Consider the following 20,460-nt stretch of genomic DNA (forward strand, 5'->3'; position numbering starts at 1 on the left):
AAGCGCGTCACTCTGCCGAAGCCGAGCTGCTGCGATTCTTGCAAGTTCGTTATCTCTCTCGCCGTGGAACATGTCCGATCCTGCTCGTTTCGTCTGCGAAAAGCCGAACTCAGCCTGGGGCCACGACTCCCGCTTTCAGCGCTTCCATATGCAGGGAGGGAATAACCAAATTCAGGTTACGACTCTGTTTCCTCCTTTTGCATTTGGTCTGTTGTCTTATCTCTTGATCTTCGTTTGATCTGCGAGGCTTTGTTCGCTCTCACGGCACAATAAATGCACTCGCAGTTGCGTCGCTCCAGAAACAACAACAACAAAGCGCGATTCCCGGCCTCTCGATGCAGCGCTGCTGCGTTTCTTGCATTGCGAGCCGGTTCGTTATCTCTCTCTCTCCGTCGAACATGTCCGATCAAGTTCATTTCGTTTTGCGAGCTGCGCTTTAAGCTCTCCCTCCCCCATAAGCGGGAATGAGCCGACGATTCTTTGTTCTCAGCGCAAACACAGGGACTCGTGTGGGCCATGTTTTTGCTTTTTGCCTTTTGCTTTATTCCGCAAACCCGCGTTGCAACCATCATACCCAGCCTTAAACAGGAAAAACAAAGGACCGCAAAAACACTTATTACCTACAAAAATATGTAGGGGTGGGGGGATTGCTTCATTTCCGGCCACACTTCAAATTGGATTCTCTCCATCTGAAGGCCCTGTGTTCTACTTTCTCCCTTCTGTCTCCCTCTCTCTCGCTCGCTCTCTCTTTTCTCTTTTTGGGTTGTACTTTTTATACATTTTTATATTGTTTTTTGTTTTTGTTTTATTAAGTCGAGCATTTCACTGTACATTTAATGCAACACTGAGCCGCATAAATTGCCTCTGGCTTTCGGCTCGTTTCTTGGCATGCGGCAGCTGTTCTGTCCCCAGCTCTCCCGCTCTCCCGCTCTCCATCTCTCTCACTCTCGCTCTCTGCCTTCGTCTATTAGTCTCATATGTGCCATAAAAAATTCGTATAATCGTAGACACTGCCGCCACCACTCCATGCCACCTCCACTCAGCCTCAGCCCGCCAGCGTCCGCCTCCCCCTCCCCCTTCCCCTCAGCCTCTGCTCTGACTGCCTGCCGTTTGTCCGCATCCGCATCCGTATCCCGCAGAATTGTTTCGTCTGCTGGATGCAATCCAAGGCCATTGTTATCCATAGTTAGCCATTGGCAGTGCCGCATGTGGCGCAACAAGACCAGTGGCAGTGGCAGTGGCAGCAGCATCCAGAAAATGAATGAAAATTAAGAGTTCTCTTGTGAAAATGGTGTGGAAACTGTCTGGGTATTCAGTTGTCGATCGCCTCCTCGGAGTGGGACTACTTATGTGGCTCCTCATTCGAATGCACTTCCTGGCCATTACTTCTCCATTCTAAATGATCTGCCACACCAGAGTTTCCTCCTAGTTCGGAACTTCCTTCTATTTCCCCAAGCTTCCTATGAATGCAATCCCTTGGCACAAACTTTACTTCGAGTCGCGAATATTTCCGGCATTCATGTCGCTTTCTTTTTCCCGGTTCTGTTTCTGTATTTTGGCTAACTTTAAAATACATTCGTCTGAGGCACAGCATGAGGCGATAACTGTTGTTAAAAGTCAACAGAAAGCAGTGAAAAGACTACAACAGGTTAAGATTTCAACAACAAAAGCTATACACTAGCTTAACAGCGCCAGAAACATACCAAATAAGAACTTTCTTACACAAATATAAACTCAACAACAGCATCAGGAAATCAACAACAGCACAAGACATTCAAAAACTGTACAAAAGCTCCATAACAACTCAACAACAACACAAGAACTACAAGCGTCAGAAACATCCCAAATAAGATAATTACAACAATATAAACCCAACAACAGCATCGGGAAATCAACAACGGCACAAGAAATACAAAAACTGTACAAAAGCTCCACAAAAACTCAACAACAACAACTAGAAATATGAAATTCAACCGCCAAAACTCAACAAGAATTTAAAGGCAACCAAAACTCTTCAAAACCTCAACAATAGTAACCAAATAGTAACTGGAATTCAACAACTCAACAACAACTGAAATACAACAACAACTGCATGAAGCAATCAACAGTAACTCAACAACAACGCAAGAAAAACCATTACAACAACTCAATGGGAATAACAACAACATCATAATCTCAACAACAAGAACTAGACAGCTGGAACTGAACAAAAAACTACAAAAAAAAGAGTCTACAACCATCAAAAACTATAATAAAACTACATGCAACTTAAACGCAACAAAAACGACAAGCAGCAGCAACAACAACAACAACAACAACTGGTTGAACATCATCAACAACAGCAACAGCAACAACAACAACAACAATAAATGACAACAGATTTACGGTCTCCAAAAGTCTAATTAGCGATAAAGACTCCTCTAATATTTGTCACTTGAGACCGAAAAATGGCAGCAGCAGCAACAGCGATTGTGCCAGAGAGAGAGAGAGAGAGAGAGTGAGAGAGATGGCTTATGGGAGTTGGCTTACGCTCGGTGAGAATGGAGAGGGCTTTGGGGGGAGCGGGAGCGAACGAATACCCGCCGCAAAACGATGCCAAATTGCAGCTGGAAGTGATTCCCTCTCCTTGCTGCTGCTGCCGCTGCCGCCTTGCCTGTGAATCTGCTTCGAGCCAAAACAGATTTTCTCGTTTTGTTTATGAAAAACGAAGCAAAATGTTGAGATAACGAATTGGGAAAGGGGGCCTAGGGGGGGCTAGGGGGCGGTATGCCATTTCCTTGGCCAAAAATCTTCATAGACAAAACGAAGGCAGGGGCGGAGGCGGTGAAGTCGTGGGAGGCGGTGCCTGCCACGGATTAATTGCAAAAGGTGAGAGCACACAGAGAAAGAGAGGGAGGGAGAGGGAGAGAGAGAGAGAGAGAGAGTGGGGCATGAACGTAGCCATTAGGCAAAAGGTGGGCGGGGCAAACTCATTTGGCATTTCGAGTGCTTTTTGACTGGTTTTATTGTTGTTTCGGTTTTTGGTTTTTGGTTTTTGCTGGCAGGGAGGGTCGTCTGAGGGGGGGGGGGGGGGGGGGGGGGAAGGGGGGTTGGAGTTTGAGCCATGTTTCGCCTGCCAAGAACGATAATAATAAAATACAAAGCAAACGAGCGACGAAACTCCCAACAAAACAAAACAGCAGGAGATTATATTCCTGGTCTAGATCCAAAAAGCCATCGTTGGCCATAAAAACTTAACGCTTTTGCCATTTTGACCACAAAATGATGCATTACTTCCAGGACTTCCCCCCGAAGGACCCCCCAGGACCCCGCAGGACCCCTCCTTTACCCGCTCTGCCCAGCTGGTGCCGAGGTGAGGGCAGACCTCTGATTAGCCTCCCAATTTGACACGAGGGACACCATAGATAGAACACCCCACACGCCCCCCAAAAAGCAGGAAGAAAGCACAAACTATTGGTATTTTGTCTTTGCCCCTCAAGATGGGTGGGGTAGGGGTTTGGGGGGGGCATGGGAAAAAGAAAAACTCATTTGCCTGCCGTCTTGTGCTCTCCGCCTTATTGAAATTTTATGCAAAAAGTCAAAGTCGAATGAAAACTCACGTCATGACCGGGCAATAATTTGTTGTCCTGCCTTGCCCCCCCCCCCCCGCCCCCCCCGCCAACCCTGTCGTTGGGTCCTCGCGGAAAATGTTCATCTAATATTGCCATGGGGCATGCCCCACCGTGCAATTGCCGTTTCAAAATTTATTTCACTTTCCAAGAGCCAAATGAAAATGCGAAAGAGAAATGTGAAAGGTTTATGCCCCCCATTTGATGCCCTAACATTGGGGGGGAAGCTTCGGATGGGGATTACGGATTATAGGTGGGAATACGGATCGGGCATAGGTATATATATCTTCTATATGCCACCTTTGCTGCAAAGAAAGTCTGTTGAAAAGAGGCAGGGATTCGTCTTTGGGGAACCTTTGGAAAGGGTTTCCTTTGGAAGGTTCCATTCTCTGCTCTGTAGATCTGCTTGGTATCCGATCGGAGGGGCATTCCTCTGGCATTTAGTAGCCAGAAGCCAGGTGTTCAAGGAACCAAACGACAGCTGCACTTTATATACTCCTAATAATTTATATTTCATATTATATACACCTACCTTATATTTCTTAGATATTTTTGAAAATTTATAGCTCAAAAAGTAGTATACTTGTTTATTCTTTATATCCTTATTTTTTTGTATTTTCTGGGGGGGGGTTTTTTTTTGTGTTGTATTTTCTGTTACCATAATACTCCTAATACTCTTCTTTAGGGGAATTTATAATAAAGAACCAAAACACTGAAAGGAAGCCCTGAGAGAAAGAAGAAGAAGAAGCAGAAGAGGCGAAGGAGGAGGAGGAGGGGGAGGCGAGGAGTGGAGTGTGGAGTGGAGTGGAGCTCGCGTAACAATGAAATTGATACTTTTTTAAATGCGAGTGAAAGATGGGAGTAGAAATGGGAATGGATAGGAGGGGGAATGGGGCGCGATGGGGCAGGGGCAGGGCTTAGTGTACGGCGGTGTGGAGGGGGGGGGGGTGTAGCTTATGCGCCTCTCAAGAGCGCTCTGTTTGCTTGTAACTCAACGTTCGTCAAGTGGCGGCGGAGGTGGAGGTGGGGGTGGAGCCACGGCCCAGGCATCATGTGGTACGTGCCGTGAATGCGTGAGAGATTTGTATTTGCCTGCGCGTTGCGGCACGGCCATCGATACACTCCAGAAAACACACAGTTGGAGGCGGAACGAGAGTTGGGGCGGGGGCGGGGCGGGCACGGGGGCGCACGCGGGCATCAGGCATTCAAAAAAACAAATGGAAAATGTAATGATTATTTGTTTAGCTAATGCCGCACAAAGTGGACCTAGGAGCTTCTGCCACTTTCCATCTTGCAATCCTCGTTGCGCATACGCCCCGTGGCACACTTGATTGCTGCCTATCAATATCGCCGCCACTCCACCCACGCCCCCTGCTCCTGCCTGCTCCTCCCTGTCCTCCCTGTCCTCCCTGACCTCTCTGTAACTATTTTCTGGGGGCGAACTGTTGCTCATATTTTTGGATACACTCTGAAGGAGGAGGAGGGTTTGAGGATTTCGATTAAGGAGAGGAGGCATTTCTTGATTGGAATTAACTCGGGATTTGTTATGGGTGTGTGTATTGCCGGCTTAAAGACCTGGCCATAACGGATATCTGCCTCAGAAATCAAAGGTTTCAAAGAAGGACTACCCCGTATGTTGTGCCCATCAATTGTTGTACACAACTGTACTGGTAAGTACTGCCCCCCCTCCCCCCCATAGATCATAAACAAAAGATTGATCTCTATGGGGCTTGGGGGGGGGGGTTTCTCTGTTAATTCTCTTGATTTTTCAGCTTCCTTTTTTGATTTTTGGCAAATTAGCAGCTGTGTGAGAAATTTAGCATATTTGTTGCTTCTGTTTATAGACGACCCCTCTACTCTCTGCCTCTTTGCCTCGCTGTGGCCCTCTCTCTACCTATCTTTTCTGTTCTTTCTTTCTGTTTCTTCCCTGCTGCCGATGGGTGGTGGTGGTGGTGCTGCTGCTGCTGCTGTTGGCATTCTGTTTGCCATTTCGATTTGGCACAATTTGTCACTGGCAGGCAGGCAGGCAGGCTGGCAGGCAGGCAGAGGCTGTCATCTTATGGCTTGTTAGTTGGGTTTTGTTTGCCTGTTTGCCTGTTTGCCTGTTTGCCCAGCCAGCTTATGGACACCAACAAGTGCCCCGGCGACCCGACTTTAAAGCGGATCTCCATGGGTCGGCTCTCCCAGGGTGTTCGTCCTTTGCTCTGACTGATATGTGGCAGGGCTATGTCGCTTGTCGTTTCCCCTCTCTCTCTTTGTCTGTGTGTGTGTGTGTGTGTGTGTCGTCGTCGTCATTGTCGTTTTTGTTTACACAGTTGGCAATGCTGTTGTTCCCGTTGGTCCTGTCCTGTCCTGTCCTGTCCTGCCATCGAGCCACATCCTCTTGGCCTGGTCAACGTGTGGCTGCTTATTGTTGCCTCTTGGCCCCAGCCCCACCTCGCCCTTCATTTGATTCTCCCTCTCCCTCTCTCTCTCTTTCTGTCTCCCTCTTTCTGGTTAAGTGTCAATTTGATGCTGCTGCTTTTTCATGTTTCATGTTGCCACCTCTGCCACCTCTGCCGCCTCGGCCGCTGCTTCTGTGTTTGCCATAAGTGCCACATTTTGTATAGCAAGTTAAGCCACTAATGAGGCGGCCACCTGCCGTTGCTGCCACTGCCGCTTGCCACACTGCCACTGGCACACTGCCACTTGCCAATGCCGCTTGCCAATGCCAATCAACGTGGCAGCCGTGGCCGCCGTGGCAGCCGTGGCAGCCGTGGAGCGGAGTGTTAACACACAAAACTAAATTGCTTGGTAATTAGTATGAAAAATTGCGTGCAACAAAAGCAGGCGGAATCCAGTTGGAAAATGAAATGAAATGAAATGTTCAGATGTTCAAGTGGCGAAAATGGATACCGGGAAAACGAGAAGAGGCTCCTTTACAGCCCGCAGGATAGATACGGGCCACATGCACAGATATCGCCATGATATACGATAGATATCAGAGTGGAAGTCTCTTTGTTCACTCTTTCGGAGGGTCTTCTCTTCAACGGGTAGCATTTGTAGGCCCGGAGCAGGCCGTAGACACTCTAGTAGGAGTCCTTAGCGGGAGTCCTTGCACTCTCCAAGGAGAAGATGTCTCGAAAGAAACAAAGCAAATCCCTTCGAGACACTCGAATCACAATAGATATCTTTTGTAGACCAGTTTGCATTCTCTAGCTCTCTGCTGACTGAAATGTAGAGCCGCGGCCCTTGCCATTTTTGCCAGAGTTTGCCTCGATCGAGGAGTGCGAAATAAGACCTAACGAGACCATTTGCCATGTTCCATCTCCCCATTTACCTCCTTCCTCTGGAGGTTCTTCCATCATGTGCCTTTTTGGATGATTTACAGAGTGAAAAACATTCGATTTATTGGGTTAAATCGTGCAAGAAGTGGCAGCTATTGAGAAGAACTGTGAAGACTCCATTTTCTGATAGATTTCAAATGATTTTTGTGCAAAGGGCCATACCCTTTATAGGAAAAGAGGCAAAAGCTGGAGGTGAAACCGTAGCTTGGAGCTTCTTTGGGGGTCTTATTTGCCATTGAAGAATCCTTCACGTATGACTGCTCCATAAATGATACACACATAAAGCAGAGAATGTTCTACTAATAGGAAATATCATGAGATTCCAGATTCCATTCGATACTCAAAGACTTTTCCCAACGCTCTCTTTCCTCTCTCGCTGCCATTTTCCGTTCCCCGTTTGCCGATTATCTGCTCAGTCGAGTGTGAAATCTGTAACCTCTAATCCGTAATCCGTAATCCGTAATCCGTAATCCGCAATCCGTGGCTGCGCGTCCCGTCCCTCATCACAATTTCAGAAGCAGTTGTGAAATGTGATTTGAGAAATCCAAAGAGACCTAAAGAGATTCAATTATTGTGGGTACACTCCCCCTCTCCCTCCCCCCCTCCCCCCCCTCTCCCTACCCTTCTTCGAACCCTTTTTCGCTGCATTCGAGCCAAGTTTTTTTTGGGATAATCCACGGGCAGGCAGGCAGGCACTCACTCTATCTCTATCTCTGCCTTGTCCCCCGCTTCTGAAACCCACTTCAATTTTTAATGAATCCAATTTTTGGGGCATGTTTCCCTGCTGCCTGCTGCCTGCCGCTGCCTGCCTCCTGCCTGTTCGTGTGGTGTTTTCTGCATTAATTTCATAATTTTCTGCTATTAATTATAATAGAATTTTTCAGTCAGTGGATCCTACGTTTTCGTCTTGGGGTTTTCTTTCGGCTTTCGCCTTGGCGCCAAAAGTTTTTCCCGCTTCGTTTTTCATTTTTCATTTTTCGCTCCGTTGTTATTATTATTATTATTATTATTATTATCGGCCACCATCATATGCCCGTAATTAAAACTTATTTTTCGGCGTGGGGCGGGGCCGGGGAAAACCAACAAAAAACTTAATTCGCTTTCACCCTTGCCCGCGTCGCTGGCATCGTCCTGGGTTGGGTACCCGGCAATCAGCGCCTGTTTCGTGATGAGGCTCGTCAGGAGAATGGGGGTTGCCGGTGCCGGTGCCCCAAACACTTTAATACATCGAAATCTTGGACGCACGTTTCCTAAGTAATGGATTCAATTATAAAGTTGAAAATCCTTGGCGGCTTTGGGCACTCACTCCTTCGGCGTCGAATTACGATGGCATCGCCATTGCCGGGGCAATCCGACTGGAAATGATTCGCATAAATTCACAATAAATTATAAGGAAATCCTTTAGGGGGCCCCCTTGCCCCCCATGCCCCCCTTGCCCCATGCCACGGCTCGGGGCAACGCCTCTCTGTCGATCGCCGCATTTTGGTTTATTGCGTCGATGGCTTGACCCTTTTGTAGCTCTTCCTCGAATACACTCGAATCCTCATCATCCTTATTGACTCGCGCTCTCTCTCTGTCCCCCACCTACCACCCCCTCTGCCCCCCTCTGCCCCCTCTCTGCCCACCGTGTTACTTTTTAATTTGCTTTCAGTGATTTCCACGACGATTTACCTTGAATGCTGGAAATTTATTCCACTTGGCTGCAACGCACAAAAAAAACAAAAAAAGAACCGAAGAAAAAAAAGGCGCTCGAAGGAAGGAAGAGACTTTTTGCATTCAGAGACGGAGATTCGGAGATTCGGAGACGGAGACGGAGACGGACACGGAGACCTTTCATCCGCCCATGGATACCAATGGATCTGCCAGCCCCCCACACCCCCCCAGACCTTGCCCCCCCAACCGACCAAAAAATCAATTGATTCGTATGCGTTGCAGAGTCGCATATCCTGCGTAGAGAAGCTCCTTTGAAGCCACCTCTTGACCCTTTTTTGTGCTTGACTTCTTGGCTTCTGTCTCTGTCCATTCCAAGGGGGAGTGGCACGGGGGCACGGGGGCACGTGGCAGGGGCAATATTTGCGGCCAGGGCTGCTGGACATTAGCATGCTTTTGATGCTGCCGCCCTGGGGTCTCTCTCTCTCTCTGTGTGTGTGTGTGTGTGTGTGTCTGCCAGAGATAAGCAGCTTCCACTTTCCACTTTCTCTCTGTCTCATTGCGTTTCTACCTCTCTCTTTCTCTCTCTCTCTCTTGCACTCAAAAGTTGTCTCAAAGTTTGCTTTTCTCTGTGTGTGTGTGTGTGTGTGGAAAAGTTTTGAAACCGCCTTTTGTTTAGCCAGCGTCGTGGCATCTTCAGCTTGAAGCCTACCTACCGCTCCCACCCCCCCCCCCTCCCCCCTCCCCCTTTTGTTTTCCTTTTGTTTGGACTTTGATTTTTTGACATTCTGTTTAGTTTTCAGAGTTTACCTTGGAATATATCTATCTGTGATCCCCAGAACACCCCTCCCCCACCCGCACCCCCACAAATACATTATCCCATTGTCCATTGTCCCAACAATTCCCATATTTAAATGACTTGACCCGAACAATGGGATAGGCTCCCTCTCCCTCTCGGAGAGGGAGAGGGGCAGATGGAGAGCCATTCATCAATCACACATTTTGGTGTGCGTTGATTTTAATTTGTGCGTTGCCTTAACCCCACCCCACTCCCCTCCGCTCTGCTCGACCTTTGAACTGCACAGAGCGGAACAGAGACAGAGACGGAGTCAGAGACAGGCACACACATAAATTATTCAAAGTTGTCCAGGAAAATTCCTTCCTTGGAAATCCAAAATGCAATTATGGTAAGTGCCATAGCAATCCATAAGTCTATGGAGTTTTGGGTCTCCTGCCCCCTGCCCCCAGCCCCTGCCCCCTCCCATAAATCGCATCGGAAGTTGGGCAAACATCTGCCCCACGTAGAGCAGGTAAAAAACTGAATGTCTTGACGCTTGTAAACAAGTTTTTCCACCCATTTCGAGGAGGGTTAAGCAAGTTTCACAAAGATGCAAAATTTGAATAAAGTTTATTTTTTCCCCCCCCCCAAAAACAAGAGTATCTTTCAGATATTTTGTGGAGTAGTTCCAGCAGAGGGTCTTCTAGGCACTCGTACAGGGATGCGTGGAATATACGGGCCAAGGGTTCGATTTATAGATCTAAGAGGGAGTGAGAGAGAAGTAAAGATTGGAATCGAACACTGGAACACGTTGATAAACATTTTAAAGTTTTTGTTGATACTATTTTGAGGGCATCTTCAAAGGGCTCCTCCCCATGTATCGTCTTTTGTGGGAGAACTTTTGAAGAAGATGTTTCTTTCGGGAGATTGAAACTCTTCTATAGGGGCTTGGGGTTCGATTTGTAGAACAAAGAGGCTGATCTTGAAATAATTAATGCATGAACTATCACTGTTATCTGTAGTTGAATGTCTTTGGAATTTTCGGGTGTTTTTGTTATGGGGGGTCTTACATTCCTTTGGGTACTTTCAAGTGCTTTCAATTGGTAATAAATGTTCAGACTATTATACAATTGGGAAAATGGTAGCCAACAAACTGGTGAAATCATTAACTGTTATACCAACAAGAGCTCAGCCCATATATGAATGATCTGATATAAATGCAGATAAACCGTTGAAGCGACAAAGCCTTGCATTGAGAAACTGTTCTAAATGTGTTTAAAAATAAAATCATAAATGTTTGTAAACTGTTATACTCACAATCTGGTATACATGATATATCCAGAAACTGTTATACATGGAAACTGTTTTATGTATCAACTGTTATACCCAGAACCTGCTATACCTGTAAACTGTTGTAGCCAGAAACTTGTATACCTATAAACTTAAATACCTAGAAACTGTTATACTTGGAAACTATTTACCAGGGAACTGGTATACCCAGAATACATATGTACAAATAGTTATATCTGGAAACTGGTATTTCCAGAAAGTGTTATACCTAAATACTTGTACACCCTGAACCTGTTATACCTAGGTACTGGTAGACCTAGGAGCTGTCATACCTGAACATTGTTACCCCTGGAAACTGTTTTGCCTAGAAACTAATAAACCCAGATACTGTTATACCTAGGAATAATTATACCTGGAAAATGGTATACCTAGAAAGTGTTACGCCTAGAAACTGCCCAGAAACTTGTACACCTAGAAACTTGAATACCTGGAAAGTGTTATACCTGGAAACTTTTATGCCCAGAAACTGTTATACCAAGAAGTATTTATACGTGTAAACTAGGTATACCAATACCGAGAAAGTGTTATACCTAGAAACTTGAATACTTGGCAACTGTTATACCCAGGAAACTGTTATACCTATGCCTTGGATACCCTCATTGAAAATTTATCTGAACTCTTTTCGCGGCTTTCACTGATTTCTCGCTTATCTCTCATCATCTGTTATACCGGTTACATAAACTGTTATACGTATGACCCCCCCCCCCTAGTGGCTCGTCGTGCGGCCTGCTCTCTCTTTTTTTGTGGCACTCTCTGTCGGTAGGCGTTTCGGTGCTGCCAACTTGTCTAAATATTATTATTTACGGCTTAGGGCGAAGAGCAAACAGCGACAACTGTTACCAGCGTGGCCCCCCTGGGGGGTGTGTGTGGGTGTGTGTGGGTGTGTGAGTGTGCAGGGGCCTGAACCTTAACCCCCTTAGCCCCGTTAACCCCTTAAAGCCTGAGTAATTCACTAAGCGAATAGGCGAAGGAGGAAGGCAGAGGAGGGGCACGGGCGTGGGCAGGGGCAAGGGCACGGGCGGGGGGCAGCGTGGAACGTGCGTTGTCTTGTCGCAAAGTTTTTAAGACTTGCTTGACCGACCTTTGTCAAAAGTTGTTGGAGCGCATGAAAAATGATGCCACACGGTCGTGCAGGGGAGTGGGGAAGGATGTGTTACAACAGGGCTTCACATCTCCCCCTCTCCCTCTCCCCCTCCCTTTCTCTCTCGCTCTCTCTCTCTCTCTCTGGGCTGTTCAGACAAAATAGCAATTTGCGTTTTCAAACAAACGATAGAACAGGACAGAATCAGAGCATGGCTGGCGGTGTGAGGCATGCGGCATGAGGCATGAGGCATGAGGCAGGCATTCCCGTGACTGGTGGCAGAGTCAGAGGTTGTTAGTTTTTGTTGCTTTCTGTTCTGCTGGCTGCCAGTTGCCGTTTGCCTCACAATTGATTGAAATCCCTTTGCGCACACCTTTTTTTTGCCTCCACTCCTCCCCTCCCCTCCACCCTCCCCACCCCTCCCCTCTCCACTCCACTCATTCCTCAGCTTCTTCTGCTCTGCTCTGCTCTGCTCGGTTCTACTCTGCTTTTTGTTGCTAGTTTTTCCTGCCTCTTGTTCAGGTTCTGGCTCTGGTTTTTCCTGCTCTCTCTCTCTCTCGCTGTCTCTCTCCCTCCGCTGGGGAGAGAGTAGAACACACACAGAACTTCCGCTTTCTTTGGCAAAAACAATAGAAAGCACATAAATTTATGGTTTCAGCATTGTGCTTTTGACAACATGTGCGGTGTGTGTGGCCTACCCTGGCCTCCTAAGGGATGGATTGAATGAATGATGGGGCGGGGGGCGGTGGCAGGGGGGGATACACTGGATGCAGGGCTTTGTGTGGAACGTTAAGGGGTTAATATGCCTGCAACCGCAAAACGGATTGCCTTTTCGGTCTACGATACAGGGGGGGCCGAAGGGGGGGGTTTTGGCAGAGTTTTCTTATAAATAATTTCACTAAATGGATTTGGGATATATTTCTGCTGACACTGTAGAAGGTCGAAGGTCGTTTGTTTGTGGAGGGCGGCGAGGGGGGAGGGCGGAGGGGGAAGGGGCAGGCAACTGCTTGAACTAATTACCTGAAAATACATACATTTTCCCTCTCGCTTTGGCAGATTGAAGGCATTTTCTAGATCGTTTATTTGGCACAAAAGCAACAAAAACCACAAATGCAACAATCAAAATCTCTCGCTCGCTCGCTCGCCCTCTTTGTATTCGATATATATATCGTGTGTATACGATATATGTGTGTGTGCGAGTGAAATGGCAAGAACTTTAATGGTTTTTGGCATTTTCTTGCAGCTGTTTCGCTCTGTGGTTCCTCCACTGCCTCCACTGCCCCTGCCACCACCGGTGGCACCTCCTGTGGCACCTCTCCCCGTCCGCGGCAGCCCATTCCATCTGATGCGTTTCAAAATTTATGTTTGCCGGCTATGAAAATGAAATGACTGTGGTAAACATTTTAATTAAATCCAAGTTTGGCTTTTTTGGCCTGCCTCTGGTCGCTGCCGGCCCTCCTGCCCCTCCTCCTCCTCCTCCTCCGTCCTCCGTCCGGTTTTTACAATATATTGCCCCTTCCTGTTGCCCCTTCCTGTTGCTGCTCTTTTTCGCTTCCCACCCCCCCACCCCCTCTCCCTCTTCTACTCTTCAAATTCCTCTACTCCTCTGCTTTATCCTCCCCTCTTCTTTGTTTTATTTATATGAGGACTTTTCTGTTGTTGTAGCAAATAAATTTTAATTTTATTTTTATTTTTCCGCGTTTTAATTTGTTGACCATTTTCTTTTTTCCCTCGTTTTTCTCTTTTTTTTTCACATTCACACATATTTTTGTTGTTGTTGCTGTTGTTTGTGCATTCTATTGGCCCTGTCCAGCGATGGGGCAGCGTTGGGGGGCAGCTCGTCGGAGGCAGTATGTTGCATGTTGAGTGGGCGGTGGGTGGGCAGGGGGGGTGGCAGTGAGGCAGCAGCAGTCAAGTGACAGTTGGCGCTGAGCACACTCGCAGACTGACGGACAGACGGGGACTCTGACAGGGGGGGAGGGAGGCCTGTAGCCGACTGCATGACGAGAGCTCGCAAATATGAAATGCAAAACAAACTTTGCAGCTGTCACTCAAAAATGAACGTCGCAATGGAATGACAGTCCCTTTGGAGGGGAAGGGGTGGGGGGGCGTGGCGGGGGGGAGACAGATAGGAATAGAGGGGGTCCAGTGGGTGTCCCCACGCGGGCAGCGGCGGAGTGCACTGTGAGAAATGCTGAAATGGTTAATTGGCCGGAAAGGTATTCCACGTGTCCAAGCGGCTGTCCATCGTCCCGTGTCCCGTGTCCCGTGTCCCGTGCTCCTTCTCTGACAAAGTGCCCGTTGATGGGCCCCGGGTTGTGATTGACATGTTGATGATGACTTCATTTTGGAATTTTGATGCGAATTCTGAAAATGGAGCGAAGGGCGTGGGGGGGAGACCTGACGGGATCAAAATCAAAACCGAATTGAAAGCAAAACGAAGCCAATAATGCAATTATAATTAGAGTAAACCAGAAAAAACCTTTGAAAGGTCCATCAATCGAATGGCGATCGATGGAGGGGGGGGGGGGGGGGGGGGGGAATCGAAGCAGCAGCCAGCAGTGGACGAAAGATACAATATTTTGACACAGATTCGAGGGCCTCAGGACAGTTGTTTGCTGGGAAAAACTATAAGAAATTAGCCCCGAATTAATATGATTGATGGCCTAGGGGGAAACTCTTTGAAAAGAGGCCGAAAATCAAGGGAAAATTCAAGAAAAACGAAAGCGAAAATAAGTTGTTTAAAAGCAGCAAAAGAGGGAGATATATTGCGGGGAAATGCCCCATGAAAATGGTTATAAAACGGTTACATTTTTGGGCAGAAAGTGCTGCCAGGGAGAAGGGATGGGGAGGGGTGAGGGAGGAGAGATATACGATTACTAAGTAGAAAAGTGCGATTAACTTTCTCTGTGGTTTATCTAATTTACCTCACCTTGCGGCTAATGGGCGAGTCATGCCACAGAATATACACCTATCATCCATGTGCCACATTGTACACCGCCCCCCCCTGTGGCACGGTGGCCGAGGAGCAATTGCCCATTAAAAATTAAAGTGTAGCATACTTTGCAGCGCCGCATACGCAACCCTTTTTCGTTTTTCGGCTCTGGCCATCAATTTACATGCCACACACGCATACCATGCCCCACCCCACCCTGCCCTGCCCTGCCCTGCCCCATGGCATTTTTGGTAGCCACTTTGGGCCCGGTCCTCGCGCACACACATGCCACATGCCACACTCGAGCGCGCCAGTTGCTGCTGTTATTTATGGTTCCAAAACTGTCATAAGCAAACAAATTGTTTTTTATTGTTCATAATTATTGTGCATACTTATGTAAATCACGCGACGCGCTTCGCGTTTCGCGTTGCATTGCCCCCACTTGACTGCCACACACACAGAGAGAAGCATGCCACATGCCACTAGTGCACCCCCAGGAGGGCGGAGAGGGGGGACGGGGACTGTCTGCATCGACACAAGGCGCAACTAGTTGCTCCACACACACACACTTGCCCCTTGACTCTTGGTGGTGCGTGTGTGTGTGGCATGGTGTCCTTTTGGCCTGCGGCTGGTGCGAGAAATCGCACCACATTTATGGCTAAAGAAGCGTCTTGGCGTAACTCCGTTTCCCGGCACAGAAAGAAGGAGAAAAAAATAATAAAAATCGTTTGTTTTATTGAATTTTTATTGTAGTTTGAATTTATGACGCCCCTGCGTCGACACTCTCGACTGGATTAGGGGGGTGGGAGAGGGGGGTCTCCTTTTACTCTCTCTTCCCTTTTCCCTTTCCCTTTTTGTTGTTGTTTTTCTCTCCACGAGAGAACTCCATGAGAGATGACTTTATCGGTTTTTTCCCTCTCTGTTGCCACTGCCACTGCCACTGCTGCTGCCACTGCTGCTGCTGCATTAAATCGCAGCCAACGAGGCTTGGTATCTGTCGTTGTTGCTGCCACATCCACTGCTGCTCCTACTCCTCCTTCCCCCCCTTCCCGCTCTGCTGCTGCTTTCCTCCCATTTGTCTGGCAATTTTGTTGAAATAACTTCAGTTTTGCGTTTGTGTGCGTACGTGCCGCTGAAGTGCTTTTTCCAATCCCCCCCAACCCCGCTCCCCTACCCACTCGCTGTGGCAGAGTCCTCCTCTTCGTGGCAGAACCAGATTAGCTCACAAAACCGCAGACAACAGCTGCCGACGTACCCGTCTGAAGTGGAGAACCATCCATACGGGGAGTGTGGGTAAACGTGCCCCACATGCCCCATGCAGCATGTGAATAATGTCCAGCACAAAACCATGAAATGTTCTGCGATTTTGTTTACGTTTTTCGTGGGTTTTCTCTTTTTATGAAGCGCATAAATAAAATTAGTTACTTTTTGTGTCGTGATTTTGTGATTTTGATGACAACTGTACTTGTGCGGCCCCCCAGTATTCCCAGCGGATACACATACGCCGCTTGATGGATTGATTGATTGACTTGGAGGAGCCCCTGTCCCTGTCCCCACTCAGTTTTCTTTCATCTCTAATACACTTTTTTTATTTGCTTTGCCTTTCCAGAGAGCTTACGCGATTACTTTGGACGCTATGGCGAAATCTCAGAGGCTATGGTCATGAAGGATCCCACGACGCGTAGATCCAGGTGAGTGGAGCAGCCCCAATGGCCATCGAGTCTAAGTTAAACCTCTATCTGAAGGGGATTCCATCTAGCTCCAGATAGTCCAGATAATCTTCGATTCTGGTGCCCCCTTAATGTCTTTTTCCATGGAAAATATCTTCATATTTAGTCCTTGGCTTTTTTCCGATCTTACCCCTCACCAAAATCTGTATCTAAATGTATCTCTAATTTATGGCTCTCTCAATTAATTCTCTATGGAGACCGCGCACCCCCACCCGCGCCACCGAAAATGGTGTCGTGTTGCAAACTGATTTTAATTATTGCATATTCTCGTGCATAACCTACATATATACATATATACATACATACATATATATATGTATTTTCTGCGTAATAAATTTTGTAACCTGTGGCAACCTTTTACCTTTCAACCTCCTTCTGTTGTTGCTGCTGTTGCCGTTGACCTCTCTCCATCACTCATCCCTGGCTTTATCTCTCTCTCCCTCTCTCTCTCGCGTCCCTCCCGTTGCGGGTGTATCTTTTGCCGGTGCTGCCGGCTCTGTTGTTGTTGTTGTTGTTGTTTATGGCCATGCACGGCTGCGCGCATCCCTTTCCAAATTTGAACAGTTTGGTTAACCGCTAATTGGTTTTCATTTTCATTGATTTTCCTTCTCGTTTTTTCTGTTTGCCTCTGTCTCTCTCCCTGTCTACTACTTTTCTTCTCTCTTTCTCTCTCTATTTCCCTGTCTCTCGTTTGTGTGCTTTCCGTGTTGTGTATTTTCCACTTGGAACGTTTGTCATTTGTTGCGGTTTCGATCAACATTCAGTTGGCTGAACCATACAGCTACAGCCCCCCCCCCCCCACTCGTCCTGCCCACCCTGCAGCCTGTATTTACCTCCCCCCTTCGACCGACCCATTTTGACCTTATTTAAAAATGCTTAACGTAAATTAGCTGGGTTTCTGCGGTGCCTGGCAGTATGAATAATGAGGCGACATTTGAAAAAGAGTCAATTTCGATTTACATACATTTACAGCTACACTTACTCTATACAAACAGAATGGACACTCAGTTGCGAAGCATTTGATACCCTTCTTAGGAAATGGCCGCCACGAGGGGGCCTTACTTTGGAGCTGCAACGAGTATCAGTAATCCAGTAATCGATCATTTACTCGTAGCTTTTGTCTTAGCGAAAGCTCAAAAACAATGATGAAATTATACAGCGTGGTGTATTCGCACTCTTTCGGGTCTGATTTTACGCTCAGCACTACTGAGAGAGCTTTGACGGCATGTTTGCTAAGAGAGGGAGAGAGACAGCAGAACGAAGTAAGCCAGAAAAAGCCCCGAAAAGAGTGCCGCCTTGTATCGTATAATTTCATCATGCACAAAACGAAAGGGAAAGCTCGAATCCCACGCGATAAAACAAGACCGAACATGAATAGTCGCAAACCAGCGCTTTGGCTTCAGATTCAACTTCGGCTTCGATCAGTGTTCGGCGCGCCAACACAAACATTGCGCAGGCAGAACAACGATCGGCAGAGAAGAGAAGCAGAGATAAGAGAAGACGGCGGTCGCTGGCCCGTTCCGAGCATGTTTGATCCTGTTCGATGTTTGTTTCGTTCGCAGACCAAATCCAACAACCAGCGCTTCGGCTTCGGCCTCGGCTTGAACTTCGGTTTCGATCAGTGTTCGGCGCGCCAGCACAAACATTGCGCAGGAAGGTCGGCAGAGAAAAAAGCAGAGAAGAAGAGAAGACGGTGGCCGCTGGCTGCTCGCCCGTGCCGAGCATGTTTGATCCTGTTCGATGCTTGTTTCATTCGCAGACCAACTCCAACTCGAAGTGCGATCGTATGCCATGCAGTTCTCTCATTCCGTTGTTTTCTCACAATATTTCCTATATAATAACTCCATCTTTATCGAGTAGGCTTGACCAACTTTCTACCGACTCTAACTACATTACTTGCACCCAAAAAAAAGTTAAGAGATTGCCAAAAGGTATCGATGGAAAGAGTATTGGTATATTACGTGTATCTGCGCTTGAGTCTATCATTTATTCTTTGTAAGATTCTCTCTTAAAAGGTCATAATACCCACCCGCCAAAGCAGAGAAACTCCAAACGAGAACGAAAGAGAGAGAGAAAAAAACGGGGGGAAAAATCACTTACAAACTAGCAAATGTTTATGCGCTGCTTTTCTTTTCGCACTAATTAAGCGTTTTATGGGGCGTATACGCAATGTACTGTGCGGCAACAAGAAGAACAAGAAGCAGAGAAACAAAAAATAGGGAGCCAACACATTTCTCTGTCGTTCATTCATTCGTTCGTTCGTTGGTTCGTTTTTTAAGCGCATTTTTTTGTTTTAAACAACTCGAGAAGTGACACTCCTCCTGGCTGCTGCTCCTGGATGCTGCTCCTGGCTGCTGCTGGTGGAATGCCCCACGAAATATATCTTTGTTTTAATTGAATTTCATCTAATGTCAGTGGAAAGGGAACTTCTGGTGCTGCTGCCTGCTGCCTGCTGCTCTTAGCTCTCAGGTTAACAAGCGACGAAAGTTTATGCCACATTCTCTCAGTCTTTCTCTGTTTTTTTCCCCCCTCTCCCTCTCACTCGTGTCTCTTTCACTCACATTTCTGTGTGTGTGTGTGTGTGTGTGTGTGTGTTCACTGTCTCTCACTCACTCGCAGCTCTGCGACCAGCTCTGTGTCCCGTGTGTCCTTTCGCCTTTGTGCATGTCATGTTGGCTGGCAAAATTTTTATGAACTGCGTGCTGCAGCAGCAGGAGCAGAGCAGGAGCAGGAGCAGGAGCAGGAGCAGCATCAGTGGAAGGAACCCTAGAGCTCGTATCTCTTTCCCGTAGTACTGCCAGCAGTAAAACAGTTGCTACACCTTCCCTCCTCTCTCTGTGCCCCTCTGTCGCTGGAAGTGTCTTAAAAACCAGCTTCCACCAACAGCAGCAATCAGGTTGAAGCTTGTACCTAGAATGGAGATGGTGCTGGAGATGGAGATGGGGGGGATGCAAGGAGGATGCTAGGAGGAGATGGTGGAAAAGGAAAACCCTCCTCCTGTAGTTGTAAATTCCGCAGCTCTATTTGTTGCCATCGTCGTTGTCGTTGTCGTTGTCGTTGTCGTTGGTGCTCTGTGTGCTCTATGTTTCCCCGTCTGATATCATCGTGTCAGGGATTTCTCTAGCAAAATTTAATAAAAACTTTATGTCGCTTAAAAGAATGTTTATGGAAATTTTTCACTTAAACTTGCGCAAAGTAATAAATGTAAACAGAATTCCAGAGAAGGTGCGACAACAAAATTCAAAACACACACACACACAGGCAGAGAGAGAGAGAGTGATAGGGAGAGAGAGAGAGAGAGAGAGAGATGGAGATGGAGCAACAAGCTGCAAGCTAAAGTTGCCGCAGCGTGGAGTCAACAGTGCGGTTAATAAATATGCGCACACCCCTGAGGGCAGGCATTGGCATTGCATACTTATATACCCCCTAATCTGCCCCTGCCACTGCCCCTGCCCCTCTCTCACACTCTTTTTGCCCTGGAGATATCTCACTTCCCAGCAAACCAGCAAACCCTCGCCTTTTGCGAGAGTCCCGCAAGCGAGCGATATCGCAAAACTCTCGCCAACGAGCTGGCAGGCGAGATTTTTACAAGAGGACAGTGCGCTGCGACTGCGCTGCCAAACAAAAAAGCAGCAAGCCTTCGTGTGGGTCCGGCAATACGTCTTCGGCCTCGACAGATAACTGGCCGATAAGTCATTCGTATGGCTTGGCTACATGTGTCCAGAATGTGTAGAAACATGTGCATAGAGTCTTTGGTCCGGCAGCGCAGTCGCCGCGCACTTGCCTCTTGTAAAACTCTCGCTTGTGGGCCCTTTTGCGAGCATTTTGCGGCACTCTCGCCTTGGTTTGCTGGGGCATGTCTTCTCTCTCTCTCTCTCTCTCTCTCTCTCTGTGTGTGTGTGTCTCTCTTCCCTTCCCAAATGAGAATAAAATGAAGTGAAATACAAATTAGAAAACTTGCAAATAAATTTTAAAAGCACAAAAAAAAACAAGAACAAAAAA

General features: G+C 47.4%; 1 protein-coding gene across 6 annotated transcripts in view; it reads left to right on the plus strand.

Moving 5' to 3' along the window:
- Rbp6 (RNA-binding protein 6) overlaps window positions 1-20,460 on the plus strand; it is a 191,368-nt gene that overhangs the window by 52,654 nt on the left and 118,254 nt on the right. For all 6 annotated transcript variants that reach the window (XM_033384869.1, XM_033384873.1, XM_033384874.1 and 3 more), the window contains one exon: window positions 16,338-16,419. In XM_033384869.1, the coding sequence (XP_033240760.1) occupies window positions 16,338-16,419 (82 nt within the window). The remainder of the gene's footprint in view (window positions 1-16,337; window positions 16,420-20,460) is intronic.

This window comes from Drosophila pseudoobscura, chromosome X (genome assembly GCF_009870125.1).
Source record: "Drosophila pseudoobscura strain MV-25-SWS-2005 chromosome X, UCI_Dpse_MV25, whole genome shotgun sequence".
Taxonomy (NCBI): Eukaryota; Metazoa; Arthropoda; class Insecta; order Diptera; family Drosophilidae; genus Drosophila; species Drosophila pseudoobscura.